The sequence below is a fragment of the Megascapheus bottae genome, chromosome 3, assembly GCF_031878675.1.
Source record: "Megascapheus bottae isolate mThoBot1 chromosome 3, mThoBot2.hap1, whole genome shotgun sequence".
NCBI lineage: Eukaryota > Metazoa > Chordata > Mammalia > Rodentia > Geomyidae > Megascapheus > Megascapheus bottae.
In genome coordinates this window covers 3,544,868-3,564,651 of record NC_143511.1, presented here as the reverse complement: position 1 = coordinate 3,564,651, position 19,784 = coordinate 3,544,868, and the positions used below count along the sequence as shown (strand labels likewise).

The window sequence follows — 19,784 nt, the reverse complement described above, 5'->3', positions numbered from 1 at the left end:
GAGCATAGCATATGAAATAGTAGAAAAATAATAAAGTTAATTTAATCTAGAATTGAAAATTTTGACTAATATTGGAAATAGAAAAAATGAGATAACGGGGAAGAATGTCAAACTATATCACCACAGAAAACAGATTATTCTGTTTTTCTTTTGGCGATATGTCTAAAATTAAGGCATAAACTGACTTCCATAGAAATAAAGGACCCTAAAAACCAACAATAGGGGAATTGATTCTAAAATGAATATTGAGGTCCTCCAAAATGTCCCCACTTCCTCTTCTGAGGAGGAGCATGTTCATATAATCTGCACGTTTTTGGAGTCCTAGGAGTCAGAATGGTAGGGTCAATGGCAAAACTCCGGAGATAAAGATATATTGAGAGGAAATAGCAGAAATCTTTTACTTTGACACACCCATAATTAGGAGGAAAAAATCATCCATAGATGACTTGCCAGAAATCTTTACAAGAAGGTCAAAGAATGCTTCTGAATCTTAGCATGTGACATATGACATATTCTTCAGCAATACTCGCTCCATTCCCAGACTCTTCCCCCTCCCATCTCTGCGCACATTTATTGAGGGAAAGAATGAATTATTTTCAGGGAGGAAACTTGTCTGCCAAACACCACAGAATAGAATCAAAACCTTATGTGACAATCTAGCTGTGGTGATGTAACTTCCATCATGAGGGGCAAAAGCCAGGAAGGTGAGCTCAGGAGCAAGTATATAGCAGGCAGCCAGATGGAGAGACTGGGTAGACTGGGGTACAGGTGGACTGGGCAGATGGAGGCAAGAATGAACAAGCAGTGAAAAAGCCAGTGAGTGTGACCAGGTCCTGAGGGCAGCTGAGATACCTCAGGTTCCTCTGGTCCTCTTCCCCAGAGCCTCTGGTCTCTAGCAGAGTGTCCAGCTGGGCCATGGCCTCATCACTGAAGGTAGATTAGGAAGAGAAGCCCAAGGATGATTCTTTCACAGAGTTTATCACAAGCCAGGTGGAAGACGTGGTACAACTTTTCACAAAGTATTCAAACCTTAAAGAACCAATCCTAGACATCCATGACCAAACTCATCTACTTAGACCTGATTCTCCCTGTTCCTGACCCCATTCTTCTCACCAATATCCACGATGGTTTGGATAGTCTCACTTATAGGAAGTGAAGTTCAGACAGATGTGAAGAGATATTCTAAGATATTTGTGATGTTCAATGGGATGTGAAAAGGCAACCAGCAGCTGGTGGACATTCTTGAGAAAATGAAACCTGAGATCTGGCTGCTTCCCCAGAAATGTAACGCAGTCTAAATGTGTGTCCAGCTCTTGAGTCTCAGGATGGACAATGAGAACTACTTTGGGATATCTATTGAAGAAGAGACAAGTTGCAAAGCTAAACTCGATTGGGAATGAAGCTCCATTTCTGGGCCAGATTTCTAAACTGTAAGAGCCAAATTGTTTTCTAAAATAGCTAAACATGCCCATGTGGAGAACTATCGCTACACTGTGGCAGAGACTGATGAGAAAAAAATGTCATCAGCCTTCAGTTTATCATATACAGAGCTGAGAAATCAGTATATAACTCTATAGGACATGATCCCCCAAAATATCAAGAGGATAAAATGACCCAGAAGCAATAACAAAGTTATATTGTACCAAGTCCAGGGCCAGGGGACTCTGTGATTCTCCGTTCAAGACCAATATTGCCTTGGTTTGTGTATTACTATTGTGATGGGAACACTGGAAATAAAACCAGAGTTTAATGGAAGTCTTATCTAGTTCTGTGATGTGTGTTCTCTCTTCTCTTTCCCTAGTGCCTCACACCCAGCCTGCCATAATTTCTGGAGAAATTAGAAAAATCTGCACACAGATGTTTCTGTGTGCAGAATTTTTAGTATGAGAATACTTTTTTCTCTCCTCCTTTGTCTTAAGCTTTGTGTTTTCTTCCTTTTGATGATTGGTTTTTTTTAAAAGTTGAGGAGCTAGGATGGCGGGGGAGCTAGGATGGCGGGGGTGGGAAAGACTATCTTACTTCTTGTGAGGCCGTTTCTTGTTTCTGTCCTTCCTGCCACAATTTCCCTGTTGACTTAGGGTTTCCAATCTATTTTAATCCCCCCTTGAACCTGATCTAACAAGGAACATGGAGGTCCTTCAGCTGTGTCCCTAGTTCGTTCTATAACTGGATTTTTCTCATTCATATGTATCTACATGTACATACTCATACAGATATGAGTATATATCTTCCTACTCCATTACCTAACCTATCCTCTTTCCTCACCACCATTTTCTTGCCCCAGTTCCTGTCAGAGATACAACTTTTGGCAGGTGATAGTTATCTTAGTTTTCAGTTACCCAGGCAAAAGTTCTGGTCCCATCCTTCTTCCTGATATTGTAGCCACTTGGTGCCCAGGATAAGTTGGAAAAGAACCAATAGCTGAGAAGCAGAGGGCTGGGGAAGACCTTTTCCTCCTAGTCAAGGTCTTTTTGCCTTCTTCCAGGTCAGGTGAACAGAGGCGGGAGATGTTAGCCTGTGTGAGGTCCAGATGCTGCTGCCCCCATTGTGCTTTCCTTTGGAAATATTTTTGTGCTTCCAAGAAAAGCAATCAGTATATATGTGTATGTATGTACACTTATCGATGTGTCCATGTTTATGGTTAAAAAACTATAGGTCAAAACGGTTGGAAAGTTGACTCCTCTTGAATCTTCCAGGGATAGCACTGTTGCAGCTTTTATGTTAACCCTTCAGCTTTTTTATTTTTTCATGAGACTTGCTATCTGTGGTCAGCCTGCCAGTGGCTCAGTGTCTACTTATGACTTTCACTCATTTTTGCCTTCAATCCTATTTCCACCCAGGCTGCATCATTTTTCCTCCCAATATTCCATAGAAAAGGAATCTGGAGGCTTTCTTCCCAAGAGTATGCAAACCAATTGCACTTTAGTTTGGCGGAAGCCCTGCCTATCTTTCGGATCTCTTCTTCACTTCCATTAGGTATTGTTTCCCTTTTGATTGTTCTACTGCCCCTCTTTACCCTACAACCCATAGATCAAGACCCATAGTGTCAAGAAATTATTAAAAAAATACACATATTTTGACCTCTTTAAAAAAAAGTCAAGCTGTCTACTGGTTGCTGGTGGTTCACCCTTGTAATCCTAGAAGCCAATCTGTGCAGGAAAGTCATGAGACTTTTTGGTGTGTGTGTGGGGGAGATCATGGGGCTTGAACTCAGGGCCTTGGTGATATTCCTGAGATTTTCCTTTTTATTGTCTGGGTAATGTATAAAGGGGTTACAGTTACATTCACCAGGTAGTAGGTGCATTACTACTCACACATTGATACCCTTTCTCATATTTTTGTCCCCATTTCCCTCCCTCTGTCCCCTCCCAATCCTCTTGTTTTCTCCCCTGCCCTTTCCTATTTCAAATAAACAAACTTGTATACAATGTACTAGGTAACAAAGTCAGAATGAATAACAATTCCTGAGATTTTTTTGTTCGAGGGTAATACTCTATCGTTTTGAGCCACAGCTCTACTTCTGGTTTTCTGGTCGTTAATTGGAGATACAAGTCTTAAATTTTCTTGCCTGGGCTGGCTTTGAACTATCTTCTCAGATCTCAGCTTCTTGAGTATCTAGGTACAGAAACAAGCCAGCTCCATGAGACTCTTATCTCTAATTAACTACCAAAAAAAGCCAGAAATGTAGCTGTGACTCTAATGGAACACTAGCCTTCAGGAAAAGTTTAAGGACATTGCTCAGGCCCTGAGTTTAAGCCCCAGGACCAACACACACACACACACACACACACACACACACACACACACACACAGAGTAAAGTTGTTCTGAAACACATACTTGCATTTAATCCCTTGTACAGATATGCTAATTCTTCCCTACTATATCTGAAGATGGAAAATAAGCTTTATTAGGTAGGGAAGGAGATTTTTGGATTCTAGTCATTGATTTCTCAGCAAGGGCTCCAACAATCAACTCATCAAAGACAACAGAGAAAATCAGTAAGAACAAACTGCTCCCTAGTCCTAAGTACCAGCCATGAGTTACACAAAACTCATATGCACAAGATGCAAAAGGCAGAACTACTGTCAGAACATTTATTGCAGGTGAAAATAAGGCAATGTGTTGAAGGTTTATTGGGGGAAAGGAAATGAATTACGTTGAGGGAGGAGAACTTTTGTCCTGGAGAATGATGAAGATTTTCTCTTTCAATAGGGAAACATTTTCCAACACACTGCCATTAGGAATTGAAGGGGCAGCCGGAGGCACCTGATGCATTTGACGTTTGCAGGTGGGTCTGCCATGGAGTCCTGGCTCCCTGTGTGCCATGGCTGTGAGATGCCTGTGGTTAGCAAATAGCACATTTGTTGGCTCTCCATGCCAGCCTGTGCCCTTCCTGTTCTTCTCAAGGTTACTCTGACCAGGACAAGCAGCTTCTTGCATCCTGGACTTGACACATGACACGCTAGAGCAGGAAGCTTTCTTGTTGAGGTTCTGGCCCTGAATATGATCTGGCTGGGTTTGCTTTTCTGCCTTCTGTTGAGTTTTCCCAGACTTCACGGAAGACAAAAAGGGTCCTGGGGAGCACGTAGTATCTACTCCATGCCTCTGCACTCCTTTCACCCCTGGGACTTTCCCAGTGTCTCTGGGGACTTTCTGATGTTCAGTGTTGGCTGGAATAGCAGCTCTCCCTTTACCTAGGCTTCTGGCTTGCACAGATGGAGAACTGCCCTTTCCCAGGGAACTTTGTCCTTTACTGTTTTTACCTGTACTAAGCCACTGAAAAAACTGCTTCATGTGGGTTCTGAAGCGGTTTTCATGAGGAGGCCGTACCTTCTGTGACAGTGGGTGGGAGGATTTTGTCCCAGGCCTCTCCTTTGCTTTCTCTTGGGGATGCTGGGTCTGCTTTCTGGGTTGTGATGGTGCCAGCCCTGTATCTCCTCCACCAAAGTCCCTTGATTTGGGTGTTGCAGGGCTCATGCCCTTCTTAACTTGTGGCAAATTCTTGCCTCGGCTCTTGTGGAGGTCACTGGTGGTGCAAGGCTTCTGTGCCTGCTCCCTGCTGATCTTTGACTTGTCCTGTAGAGCATGTAGCACATGGGAAGTTGCCACATCCCCACTGGAATCACCAGAGTCAAAAGTAAACAAACTCTGGTTTTTCAAGTTATCTGACTCCAGAGGCTGGTCATCCTGAAGACCCTGGGCCTTTCCTTTCTTTCTGCTCTCCATTTTCAATTTCAACTCATCAAAAAGTTGATATTTTAAGTCTGGGAGATCAGGACCACGGGGACCCAATGTTCCCTTTAAGGGACATTGAGTAGTCAGTGCCGTTTCCACGTTTCTCATATCAACATCTGTCCTTAGGGAGCTCTTGCACTTGCTGACCTTTAAGGTGGTACTGGCTTGTGATTGATAAAAACAGAGATCCTCCACCTTAGATAGCTCCCTAGATTTTTCTGTGCTAGCCATGGAAATATTTCCCAACCTCATGCTTTTTTCCTGAGGTGGTTTTACCCTTTTATCAGAAATTTCTCTCTTACTCAGTGGCTCAGATACAGCTTCAGTTGACCTTATTTTTACTTTCTGAATGGCTTTGTTGGTGATGTTTTGTGTTTGGCAAAGCAAAGGATCATTTCTATCCATTTTGTGAAGATCTACAGGATCATGCTTCATATCACGGTGTGGTTGGGATCCTTCCTCTTGTTTATTTTCAGGTAAGACATCAGGATCAGGAAAATCTACAACACGGAGTGGTTGGGATCCTTCCTCTTGTTTATTTTCAGGTAAGGCATCAGGATCAGGAAAATCTACGACGTAGGTTGAATTTGTTGATCTTATCTTCTCTTCACTATCAAAATTTTTGCTAAGAGGCTGAGAGAAACTAAGTTGAGAATCCTCCCCAGAAATGGAACTGGATGGGGAGGGAAGTTTCAAGTTGGAACAGGCCTGGTATGGATTTCTTTTTCATTAACAATTTCTACGGTTTCACGGATTTTCTGGAGAAGACCATGCATCATCTTCATATAGAAAAACTTAATACGGTCTTCCAAAATAGTTTGCTTGCTGGAATCATGGAAGGAAATGTTGGGGGGTATGCTCAAGCTGCTCTCCACCCGCATTAACGGTTCCAGTGCCGTCTGTTTCATTTGGCTAGGGGATTTTTCCCGGGAGGGAAATTGCATGTTGTTGAACTGATGTGAACCAGTTGCAGTGCCAGGAATCTGACCTTTACTGATTTCTGCAAATTTCTTGTCCCAGTGTTTTTCCAGGGCATCTTTGAGTTGTTTATGACTCAGTGAGGTATTTACAGTATTCCTTGACATACTCTCTGTGTAACTTTCTGGGCTTGACTCTGAGTCAGATCCTGAACTACTATGAGAATCACCCTCTGAATCACTGGATAGATGGTCTGTGGGGCCAATCTCTGGACTGTATCCCTGTTCCTTCCCCACTTCCTCTTCTAGCAGAGGTATTTCTGAGTTCTTCTCGTCAATGCTTTCCGGTTCAATCGATTCAAAGTTTGGATGTGTGCTGCTCTGACATTTCAGGGAGGAAAACCATGAGAGTCCCTGACTGCTCTTAGACTCAGAGCTCTGGGGAATGTCTGCCCTAGAGCCCTGGGGAATGTCTGTCCTAGGACTTATCCATGACAGAGACTCTTGGATCCTGTGTGGCAGGCCCCAGCGGTGCTGGATGAGCCTCTTTCGAAGGTGATGCTCTAGTTTTTGCCGCAGTTCACTGGTGAGGGGGAAATCACCAGGAAGGATGGACACTGTAACATTGGCCTGGGAATATTGTCTGGCCAATGAAAGTTGTGGAGCTGGAGAACAAAAGTCTTCCTGAGATCCCCGGACCACAGAGGGTAAACCCCACACATTCTCTTGCTTTTTCCGCAGTATATTATGTTCCATGTGATGAATTTCAGAGGTTGTAAGGATCTGTGTCTCACTCTGTGGTCCATGAAAACAGACTCCACAGGCCCTAACCTGGGGTAAGAGAGAAGGTGGTAGGACTGGAAGTGGAGATTGAAACTGGGCCTGGGCCTGGGCCTGGGACATTGGAAGATCTTGGCACAAGGTTTCAGGTAAGACTTGAGACTGGATATCAGATAATGGCAAAGGTTTAGGGTTAGGGAAGATGGGGGATTCATGGGCTGTGGCGACGTTGGAGATTATATTAAAGAAGACAAGTTTTAGGGTACAGTCACCTAAGGCAACAACAGCAGGGCTCAGGGACTCACTGTGTAGTGATGGGAGGCCCCAGAAGTGCTTAGCAGATGATTTTTGTCGTGAGTGGTCCTCATAGGGATTTGGACCTGGGGCCTGCACGTACTTGTGTAGCTCCTCTTGCTTGCCTTTGGCCATCCCAAATGGAAGGGAAACTGCCAGGTCCTGCTCCTCAGCAACAGACCCTAACACTTTCCCTACAGAACTCAATAGCGTATCATGTTTTGAAAAGGAAGCAATTTTGTTTTCCCTTTCTTTCCACATCAATAAGCCTTCTCTCTTCTTAATTTGTGATTCCAGGAATTTAAGGACATCAAGTCCAACAAATGAGAGGTTACAAGGTTCTACATAGTAGGTTGGAGTGCTATCTCCTGCAGAGGCCTCAGAAGAATGAAGGTCAAGACAATTCTGCCTGGCCTTATGTTCTACCAAATCGGAAGAGAGTGTGTTTTTCACAATAGGCTCACTGCAGGAGAATCCTGACACCTCTAAGCTGGAAGAGTTAGGGTCTCTCATTGTTGAGTCACAGGTGGACAACCTATCAGGGCTGTCTACAGTAGACAAAGGGCAAACTTGTTGGAGAACAAGTTCTCCTCCCTGAGTAGGATGTGCTAGGGGAGGGGAAATTAAGGCAAGTTGCTCAGATGGTGAGGGGTCCACTGGGAATTTGATCTCTGTCTGAGAAATTGGTTTGGATGGTTCAGACTCTTCCAGTGGTGAGGATGAACTGAAGTCCTTCAAGGGAATGTCTTGGTTTGGTGAGGGTACAGAAAAGGTAGGCGTAGGGGCTCGGATTGGTTGTTCTGAAGGAATTGCTGAAAGAGCAGTAGTCAGAGATGATGACTTTTTCATGGGAGCTGGGGAAGCGGATGGGGACAGAGCACATGCAGTTTCCTTCAGGTATGCCTGGGAGAGCAGACGACTGACCTCAGCAGTTGTTCTGTTGCATACCTCACAGAAAGGGTCAGGGCAGAGCAGTTGCCGAAAGTGGGTGGTATCATGTTGTAGGTTCAGGGGGCTGCAGGAGACAGAAGGGACCAAGCTGTATCTATGATTAGCACAAGGATGAGCGGGCCCACTGACCCCGTGGTTGTTGGGCTGCCTGCTACTTTCTTCATGTTCTCTAGCATCTAGGACCTCTCAACACAGACTAGAGCTTCTCCCCAGAACCTTGCTTCACATACCTTTTCTGGCTATCCCTCCCATGACTGAGATGGGTGGCACTTCATCCCCAGGACACAGAGATCAGAATAGAATGGGAAATCATAATCACCTTTTCAGAATAGAAAGAAGCTTCCTCCCTTCCTCTACTTCTTCCCGGTGACTTCTCCGATCTGGAAAACCAGGACAATGGATTCCATGTAACAAAAGTAGGAACATAAGAATCCTATCAATCTCTAGGATATAAATGCTAAAATCCCCAAATATGAGTAGACAAAGTCAAATGATCAGTTTCCTTCATTAAGAAGGTTCATATGAAGCTAGCATCATGTATAAAATACCTTCTACCTCATCCCATGTGATGCACAAATCCACCATGTGAAGCCCTGAAGTCAGTGGTTACCTCAGACATAAATCTGAGCACCCAGGAGTAATGCTCTCCACAATGCCTGGACACTGAAATTGTGGCTTGACATATCACCTGGCCCCCTAGTGAGCAGAACCCACTGCCTGGGTGTAGAACTGCCTCATGCTCATGGTTGGCAGAGTATGGACTCTTAGCTGTGTGTCTGGTCTGCCTTTCTGTGAGCCTCTCCTTGGAGGGCTCATTTTCTGAGAGAAACCTAGTAGCCTAGTAGCTAATGTCCTGAGAAACTATGAGAACAAGAGAATGACAAAAGGCATTTTTTTAAATGTTTATTAACACTGAGGTTTTACATCATATTTCAAATGTCATGTTGTATAAACAAGTATGCAAAAAAGGAATCTCTACATGCAACCACTGACACATAAATTTAGGAACATAATTAAATTAAGCTGAGTGTTTTTATGGCATAGATATGTCTATAGAATATATATCCCATCATAAACTTGTATGTCTATCTAGACATATTTATATCTCCAAATTCATGTCAACGAGCTGGAGTATGTTAGTATTGAGTCATGCATTATTTGGATCTAATATCCATATTGAAAGAGACGGTGCACCCTCTGTTCTGACAAAAATCATTTTTGGTGAGCTTAAATCAGATAGGAAAACAACGTACCTCGAAATGCTCTCCTCCTCTTCCTCTTCATTATTCCCTGTCATTGAGAGCAAAAAGAAAAGAATGAGGTCTCAGGACTCATTTCTATTGCTCCTCTTGTAGCGATTTCTGCTAAGCATTATTCAATAATAAGATGTCTCCACATTAAATTCAGATTTGATTCTTCCTTTTATTTTTTTATTATTTTTCGCCAGTTGTGGGGCTTGAACTCAGGGCCTGAGCACTGTCCTTGGACATTTCTCAAGGTTAGTACTCTACCATTTGAGCTACAGCACCATTTCCAGCTTTTTTCCATATAGTGGTACCAAGGAATCGAACCTGGGCCTTCATGCATGCTAGGCAAGCACTCTACCACTAGGCCAAATTCCAGGCCCTGATTCTTCCTTTTATTAGCTTCTAAAGATGATCAAGTATGTTTACTTTGTCTTCTTAAAGAAGGTCTTATCACTGGGGTTTTGGGCTAGAGGTCCTCTGCTAGAGGAGGGCATAGAATCTGCAGCCAACAGCCACACTGCACTCCCCACACTGTACTCCCCCTCAGAGGATTCTGAACTGTGGGCATAACTCAGGTGCCAGGCTCTGCCCAGAGGATCTCAAGAGGTCAGCGCTGCTCTCGTGACCATCTCAACAGGAAGAAAAGCCTGGTGATGGTACAGGGGCACCCAGGACCAAATGTTAGGAGCCACTGTTCTTCACATCACTAAACAAATGAGAGCCACAGTGTCACCATGTAAGCCCTTTCTCTAAGACCCTCCAACACAGAGAGGTGGTCTATGGATTTCAGATGGAAACTTTAATCCTCCGTAAGTCCTCCATGCCAGGCAGCACGCCCTATGACATGGGTGCTCTGTCTTCTTTTCGGACTTTCTCTTAGATCTCTGTAAGATAGACTGACTCATTCATTCAGTGATGTCAAGCTAGAGATGGGAAACCCAAAAGAATCTCTGGGGGATTCTCTCGTATTTCCTTACCTGTTGGATGTCCTTTTTCAGGAGTTTTGGTGATGGAGGTTTCAATAACCGGTAGCACAGACATAGGAGTAGAAACCACAAGGCACTTAGAAAGGTGAACCTGGGGTCTCCATTTAAAAGAAGTGAGCCAAAGCTCAGCCATGACTCAATATGACTCTTCAGAAAAGAGAAACCATTTTCCATGTTCTGGATCTTATGGCTGCCTGAGGCATCTGAGCCCCTACAGGGCAGGGGCTCATCAATACCCCCTGGGCTGCATCACAGTGCAAGGCAGAGTCACAGAGGCTTCTGAGGGTGGGGGAGGGGCAGTGTGAAGAGGGATTGCCCACAGCTCCGCCCTCCCTTGCTATTTGCCAGTTGACCACTAGGGGGCAACCTTGTCATATATTCCGAATCATTTCCCCAGGAGGAATCTAGTTAATTTTGTCTGACCTGGTATATGCAAGTCCTGAAAGTGGAGTTTATGGAAATAGAAATGGCTCCCACAGAGCCCTGTGAGTCTTCTCTGTTACTGGATGATCTGATGGGATTTCAGGACTGATATGGAGACCCGGGATCTTGCTGGCCAGGTCCCGAGGGCCTCATAAGCTGTATCTGCCTACTTCAGGAGGCAATATGAGACTCTATTACAGAGCTATAATTATCAAAACAGCTTGGTACTGGCACAAGAGCAGGCCTGTAGACCAATGGAATAGAACTGAGGACCCAGATATTAAACCACAGACCTATGGCCACCTCATCTTTGACAAGGGAGCCAAAAAAATAGAAGGGAAGAAAGACAGCCTCTTCAACAAGTGGCGCTGGCAGAACTGGTTAAGCACCTACAGAAAACTAAAGTTGGATCCTTCTTTGTCACCCTGCACTAGAATTAACTCCAAATGGATGAAAGCCCTCGAGGTAAAAGCCAACACACTGAAAACTTTACAAGAATTAATAGGAGGCACACTAGGCCTCCTTGGCACAGGGCGAAACTTTCTCAATAAGAACCAAGAAACACAACAAATCAGAGAAAGGCTGGATAAGTGGGACTGCATTAAACTTCTGTATAACAAAGGACATAGCTAATAAATTAACTAGAAAGCCTACAGAGTGGGAGAAGATCTTCACTAACCATACAATGGACAAAGGGCTCACATCTAAAATATATCAACAGCTCAAAAAAATTGAATCACTCCAAAACTAATCTCCAAAGTAACAACCATCCATTAAAAGATGGGCCAAAGACTTAAAGAGAGTCTTCTCTGAAGAAACAATAATGGTCTATAGACACATGAAGAAATGCTAGAATATCTCTGGCCATAAAAGAAATGCAAATCAAAACAACTCTAAGATTCCACCTCACTCCAGTTAGAATGGCCAGGATCAAGAAAACTAATAACAACAGATGCTGGAGGGGATGTGGCCAGGAGGGATCACTACCACACTGTTGGTGGGAGTGCAAACTCATTCAACCACTATGGAAAGTGGTATGGCAGTTCCTCACAAGACTAAACATAGAGTTTCCCTATGACACAGCAATTCCACTACTTGGCATTTACCCAATCATCCACAAACAAGGGCATACTAAATCCACTAGCTCAATGATGTTCATTGCAGCACTATTTGGAACCAACCCAGATGTCCCTCAGCTGATGAGTGAATCAACAAGATGTGCTATTTATACAGAATGGAATTCTATGCTGCTGTCAAAAAGAACGACATCGCCCCATTTGCAAGGAAATGGAAAGGCTTAGAAAAAATCATATTAAGTGAAGTAAGCCAGACTCAAAGGAACATAGGCCCAATAGTCTCCGTCATTTGTCATAATCAATAGAAACTTTGGGCTCTCCTAGCAGAGATTTACAACAGAACAAAACCTAGAGACCTTAGGCCAAATAGTATGACACTAAATGTAAAGACCTCTGGGATAAGGAAACAAAAGCCATATAATGAGTGATTGTTGTCCGTAATGTACGATGTTAGTGCTCATCTCTTTTGCCATCCCTTGGTTATCTCATATTGTTACAATATTTCACCTTGTTATCTGATATAATATACTTAATTGGTTATTTGAAATTGGATAGTGACGGGGGGGAATCAAGATGCGTGGTGGGGGGAGTGGGAGAGGGTGGGTGGGAAATGGGGACCATGTCATGAGAAAAGGTATCAATGTTTGTGAAGTTATGCACCTTCTTCTGGTGAATATAATGTAACCCTCCTATTAATCACAATAAAAATTATTTAAGAAAAAGCTGTCCAACTATCCAAAGTGATTATTTGTACTATTTTCTATGCTCATCATCAACATGTGTGTTCTGTATTTTTCTCTGCTACAGTGGGATGATCACACCTTCATGGTTTCAGTATGTACTAGTTGGCACCACAGCTTTGGGGCCTGTAACAATACAGGACAACCTAGTGGAAGTGAGCCTGCTAACTCCCAGCAGCTGTGTGACAACGACAGAGAGGGAAGGGAGCCCCAGTATCTCCTGCATGGGCACACCCCAATAACATAACATCCTTCCACCAAGCCCATATCTCAAGGATCCCACCCCATTCCACTAGCACCTTAAGTCTTTGTGGGATACTCATCCCAGTCTAGCACCTGTGATCTTAACAAGAGCCTCCCCTAATGACTACTGATGCTACATCTTTCCATGTCCTAATTTAGCAATCATATGCCATATCGCATAAAGCGACTGTTCAAAAAAGCACTAGTTCAAAAAAGTAAGATGGGGCTCATCTCCTAGTATGCACATACTAGGCAGCTTCTTCACCACCGAGCCCCAACTTCTGCCTTTTCTAATCTGGCCTCAGCAAGTGCTTAGGGCCTCAATCCACAATACCAGAGAAAAGAAATCCTTATTCACTTTTGGTACACATGTTCATCCAGGTACACAGATGTAGACATATTGCCGATACGTTCTCTATAGTCTGTCCTTTTGTTAGCTCCCTTTGAAAGCAAACTAAAGTCCAATGCATTCTATTTTTCCCAAATATAATTAATTCATGCTCTATGTCCTTGACAAACTTCAGCTTTCAGAATTCTGGCTTTTCTCTATAGCCCACATGCCATTTGGAGTTTATTTGGTGTGGAAGCTGCAGTTTGGCCTCATCTCCTTCCACACAGATGTTCTGTGTTGTACCACCTTTTGGAGTGATCCTCGATCTTTCACTGAATTATTACACTTTGGATTTAAAAAGAATTCTTCAACTACTTCTGAATTTTCCATTCTGTTGTATGCATTTACCTGTCATTGTCCCTAGCACTTTGTAACATTTCTTGAATTTCATCCTTTTCAAAATTATCCTGTCCATTCCAGGTCTTACACACATCTATAGAAACTTTAGAAATTAGTTTGCTAATTTCTAAAATCCTGATAGGACATGGCATGCCAGGATACCCTGGCAGTTCACTACATGAATGTGGTGCCTGTAATACCTTCGAGGCAGATCTAGTCTGTGCACAGCTGCTAAAACTCTTGAGATCCCCAGTGGTATTTGGTGTGTGTTGCTGCTGAGCTAGCTGATGAGTGGCAGCCCATAGAAACCTCAGTTTGGGGCTTGTACCCAGAAAGCCAAAAGCTGCATCAAAAGTTTGGGGCTTTCAAATAATGAGTGATTGTTGTCCTTAATGTACTATGTTATCCCTCATCTCTTGCTGTCCCTTGGTTATCTCATATTGTTACAGCATTTTACCTTAATATCTGATATATTGTATATATGCTTATTTGGTTATTTGAAATCGGATAGGGAAGGGGAGGAAACAAGATGAGGGGCAGGGGTGGGGGAAGGGAAATGGGGACCAAGACATGAGAAAGGGTATCAATGTTTGTGAAGTAATGTACCTTCCATCTCGTGAATATAATGTAACCCTTCTAATAATTACAATAAAAGATATATGGGGGAAAAAGGTTGGGGCTTTGCACCTGGAGAAACAGAGGTCAAGGCAGTGTTGATCATCAGTGGCGAATCATGTAACTGCTCAGGCCTACATGATAAAGTCACGGTGAAAAAAAAAAAAAACCAGGGTTTCACAGCACTCCGACAGGGCTCTGAGATAAAGGAGAGTACTGACAAAGGAGTTGCTATTGATTGAATCAGTTTATGAATACATTCCATCTTGATCAATGCCATCCCTTTCAACATTCTCACCACCCTTCCCAGTCCACCAACCCCTCTTTCCCTTACATGTTTTATGAATTAATTTTTTTTGCCATGTAACAAACAATGCATCTTGATCTGGATCACCATTTCAACAGCTTCTTTCAACCCATCCCCTTCCTTTAATTTGTACCTAATTTGTACCTATCAATCTACAAATACACTGGGTGGTAAGCAATGGGTTACAAATGAATTAACTTGAGTGTAATAGACTTTATGGAGAGCACAAATTATACAATTCCTTTAAAAGACTAAACCAAAGTCAACAAAGTACCAGGAAATGAGTACTTGCAAGAGGGGAAGATGGAGCCAAGGAAAGAGGGATATTTCATGGTTTTGATGCTATTATAAACTGGATGTCCTTTCAGTGGCCTACTGCTAGTATCTGGAAATGCAACCTATTTTGTCCATTGTCCCTGGTTCCGGTGACTCCGTTAACCTTGTTAATTAGTGCAAATAACTATTGATACCTGGAGAATTCCTTCATAATTTTGTATTCTCTAAATAGAGACACTTTTACATCTGGTCTGTCCTGACTTTCTTTCTCCTACCTGAATTCACAGGCGAGGATGCTCAGAACACTTTTGTCTCATCCTCAATGCCAGAGCAGCAGTCAGTCTTAAATTCAGTATTGTAGTCATTGTATGTTTTATAAAAAGAAAAAAAACCTTTTGGCTCACACCAGTAATCTTGGCTATGTAGGAGTCTGAGATCTAAGGATTGGGGTTGAAATGAGGCTCTGTAAGAAGTCTGTGAAGCTATTATTTCCAATTAACCACTATAAGCAAAAATAAAGTGGAGGTTAAGTTGTACCAGCCTTGAACAAAAAAGCTAATAAAGGACAGTACCCAGGCCCTGAGTTCAGGCACAAGTACTGGGAATCAATCACGTATGGAGTTTCCCTTCTTTCCTATATGCTGAGATTTCAATGATAACGGAGGAGCCTTTTGCTTAAACTGTGATCTATGTGTATGTCCTTGCCTTATTCTACTAAAATAACTAATTTTCCTGTAGATCAGCAGCTGCAATCCTGTCCTAGATAAAGGGCCCTGTCTCATCTTTCCCAGGGACCTGTCTGTACTCTTCCTCAAGACCTCACATAACCTTGTTCAGCTAATAGCGCTCTCTGTTCTTCTACTTTCCATACTTGTCACTCTCCAGACAAACCACACCAGGAGACCAAGTTCATCATATGGCCACTGTCCATGTTTGCCCTACACTTGAAATCTTTCAGTAACACCCAAACCCCTGAAGATCAAAAGGGCCCCAAGCTAACACAAGGCCTCTGCTGTCCCATGTCACAGCACTCATATATACCCACTGCCATTCTCCACTGACTCTCAATGTCAAGCCCAAGCTCCCCCAAGCCACATGACCTTGGGTTCAGGATACATCACAGCCTGGGACAGTCATGAGAGGGACAGTCCAAAGCCTCTTCCTCGTGCTTTACTCTGACCCACTCACTTATCTGCCTCTACCTCCCCTAATCCTCTGGATTTCTTAGCTATCAGAAATCCAAATTGTAAAGATGACCATTGTCAATTGTGGGAAACAATGTTAGGTCAGAGTACAGTTCCCACCTTAGAGCTGAGGAAACAGAGCCCTCTAGGAAGTCAGAGCCTTGTCCACAGAGAAGAGCCACACTTCAACTATCTTTCTGCCCTGGACCCCAGAGACAAGGATCCCTAAAATGGGGAGGGAATGTGCTATGCCACTGTAGGCAGACTCCAGGACAAAGATCACTCACTCTAGTCAGCCAAACCTCTGAATTTAGCTGCAAGTCCCTTATGGGTAAGCAGTGGGGCTGAAGGAGGCCTACAAAAGGTGGCCACAAAACTTCCTTAAAAAGCCACACTGGCCAGGTGCTAGTGGCTCATGCCTATAACCCAAACTCAGGAGGCTGAGATCTGAGCATGGTGGCTCAAAGCCACCCTGAGCAGGAAAAGTGAGATTCTTATCTTCAATTAACCACCAGAAGTGGCACTGTACTTTAAGTGGCAGAGTGCTGGCTTTGAGTAATAGAACTCAGAAACAGTGCCCAGACCTCAGGTTCAAGCATCACAACCACAAAAGGGGCCAGATCACAAAGGGAGCAGAGTTCTGCCTAGTGGTAGTCATACTTCAGAACCTAGAATACTGGATCAGACTATCCTGAATGATTGGCAAGGCCTAAAAAGACTCAAACTGAATGGTAGCTCCTTTGACAACTAAAGATAATACAATCATATGTAGAAAGAAAAACAGCCAGGCACCAGTGGCCCACACCTGTAATCCTAGAGACTCAGAAGGCTGAGAAATGAGGATTGTGGTTTAGAGCCAGGTCAGGGAGGAAAGACCTTAAGACTCATATATTCAATTTACCACCAAAAAAGCTGGAAGCAGAGCTGTGGCTCAAGTGGTAGATTGCCAGCCTTAAAGGAAAAAAAAAATCTAAGGTAGATTGCCCAATCCATGAATTTAAGCCCTAGTACTGACACATGTACACCCCCCACCCCTACCCTCTGCTCCCAATCACGGCCACACTCCCAGGCGGCTCATGCAGCTACTTTAGGAGTGGGTCCCTGAACTACCTAGACATGACTTCCCAACCTACTAATGTGTAACTTCTCCTGTAGGGACACAAGCCACAGCAGAGTGCCCAATGCTTCTCTGCTCCAAAAACCCCTTACACCAATTTCCAGCACCACCTTCAACCTCACTAGGCATAGGCTTCTTCAAGTCACTTTCTTGCACAGAAGGTTCCAATAGGTGTCCCCAAACTGCCAACCTCCCACCAGCCCCCCACCCCCACCACAAAAATGCAAGAAGGGTAAAAAAAATCTGTTTTTCTCCAAACTCCATGCGGCATGTTTTGGGAGTACGTAGGACTTATACTATATTACCTAGGCTGGCATGAGAATCCTGGGCTCAAGCAGTCCTCTTGCTTAAGCCTCCTAAGTAGCTGGGACTACAGATATACCACCTTAGAGTGGAAACCTTTTTATTCCACTTCTTGATACTGTTACAAGAAGCCCATGTCATCTGAACTCAGGGCCTGACACAGGCTATGCATATGACCTGGTTTCCCACAAGCTCAAGATGATTCCTGTGAGACTAAATTTAGTAGGTCTGCCTTACCACTGGGAAGAATAGAACATGGGAGTAGAACCCAAACCTACTGAGTTCAAGCCTCACCAGACAGCAAGTAGGACAGGGTACACTGCACAAGGAGACAAGCATACAGCACTGAGGCTTCCAAAATACTAGGCTCCCCACAGTGAGCTGCAAAACTGTAGTACAATAGGTGAATCACCGGAGAATCTTTCCTAAACAGAAGCCACACCGCAAGGAGCATCCAAACTCCCTCCACCTCCCAGAAAACCTATTCAGGCCATGAAGGATTTCCTTAGGACAGGATGTGACCCTGCCAGCTCATCACAGCAGGACCCAGGAGCAGGCCACAGAAGCAGGGTAGCAGGTGGCAGAGGGGAGGAAGGAAGTATGCCATCATCTGCAGAAACCTCATCCCCTGGAGGAGGTCTCATCACCTTGGGAGGGCACTAACACCTAGGAGTCTCTATATGAGAAATCATACTATTTTTAAAAAATTGCGGCCAGTGTCAATGTTTGGGCTAGTTAATTTGACATAAAGTTTCCCATACATTTCTCCCCTGTCCACCTTGAAACCACAATCCTCATATCCTTTGTTCTCAGTCTCCTGAGTAACTAGAGATTACAGACAGATGCTGCCAGAACCTAGCAGATATACTTTCCTCAATGAAAAAGCATGGGCAAAATCCAGCTCCTTCCTCCTACTCATAGGCAACCCCATGTGGAGCCTAGACCAGAACAAACAGGAGAAGGGCACAAGAAATGATGTTGCACACAGCCACCTAAGAATCAGCCATGCTTACATCAGAGACCTTGAGCATAGAAATACTTGCAGAGAGAGTCTTCTCTGAAGAAAAAATAAGAATGGCCTATAGATACATGAAGAAATGACTTCTCTGGCCATAAAAGAAATGCAAATCAAAACAACTCTTAAGATTCCACCTCACTCCAGTTAGAATGGCCAGGATCAAGAAAACTAATAACAACAGATGCTGGAGGGGATGTGGCCAGGAGGGATCACCACTACACTGTTGGTGGGAGTGCAAACTCATTCAACCACTATGGAAAGCAGTATGGCAGTTCCTCAAAAGACTAAACATAGAGCTCCCCTATGACCCAGCAATTCCACTACTTGGCATTTACCCAATCATCCACAAACAAGGGCATACTAAATCCACTAGCTCAATGATGTTCATTGCAGCACTATTTGGAACCAACCCAGATGTCCCTCAGCTGATGAGTGAATCAACAAGATGTGCTATTTATACAGAATGGAATTCTATGCTGCTGTCAAAAAGAACGACATCGCCCCATTTGCAAGGAAATGGAAAGGCTTAGAAAAAATCATATTAAGTGAAGTAACCCAGACTCAAAGGAACATAGGCCCAATAGTCTCCGTCATTTGTCATAATCAATAGAAACTTTGGGCTCTCCTAGCAGAGATTTACAACAGAACAAAACCTAGAGACCTTAGGCCAAATAGTATGACACTAAATGTAAAGACCTCTGGGATAAGGAAACAAAAGCCATATAATGAGTGATTGTTGTCCGTAATGTACGATGTTAGTGCTCATCTCTTTTGCCATCCCTTGGTTATCTCATATTGTTACAATATTTCACCTTGTTATCTGATATAATATACTTAATTGGTTATTTGAAATTGGATAGTGACGGGGGGGAATCAAGATGCGTGGTGGGGGGAGTGGGAGAGGGTGGGTGGGAAATGGGGACCATGTCATGAGAAAAGGTATCAATGTTTGTGAAGTTATGCACCTTCTTCTGGTGAATATAATGTAACCCTCCTATTAATCACAATAAAAATTATTTAAGAAAAAGCTGTCCAACTATCCAAAGTGATTATTTGTACTATTTTCTATGCTCATCATCAACATGTGTGTTCTGTATTTTTCTCTGCTACAGTGGGATGATCACACCTTCATGGTTTCAGTATGTACTAGTTGGCACCACAGCTTTGGGGCCTGTAACAATACAGGACAACCTAGTGGAAGTGAGCCTGCTAACTCCCAGCAGCTGTGTGACAACGACAGAGAGGGAAGGGAGCCCCAGTATCTCCTGCATGGGCACACCCCAATAACATAACATCCTTCCACCAAGCCCATATCTCAAGGATCCCACCCCATTCCACTAG

At 43.6% G+C, this 19,784-nt stretch overlaps 1 protein-coding gene and 1 pseudogene across 1 annotated transcript; one reads left to right on the top strand and one right to left on the bottom strand.

The window, feature by feature from the left end:
* Window positions 1-915: 915 nt before the first annotated feature.
* LOC150064823 (proteasome activator complex subunit 3 pseudogene) lies at window positions 916-1,670 on the top strand (annotated as a pseudogene).
* A 4,258-nt stretch (window positions 1,671-5,928) lies between these two features.
* LOC150064822 (spermatogenesis-associated protein 31D3-like) lies at window positions 5,929-10,544 on the bottom strand. Its single transcript, XM_090329171.1, has 3 exons — window positions 10,403-10,544; window positions 9,432-9,468; window positions 5,929-8,242 (listed from the first exon to the last, which is right to left on the bottom strand). The coding sequence occupies exons 1-3, from the start codon at window positions 10,542-10,544 to the stop codon at window positions 5,929-5,931; spliced, it is 2,493 nt and encodes an 830-aa protein (XP_090185297.1).
* Window positions 10,545-19,784: the final 9,240 nt, after the last annotated feature.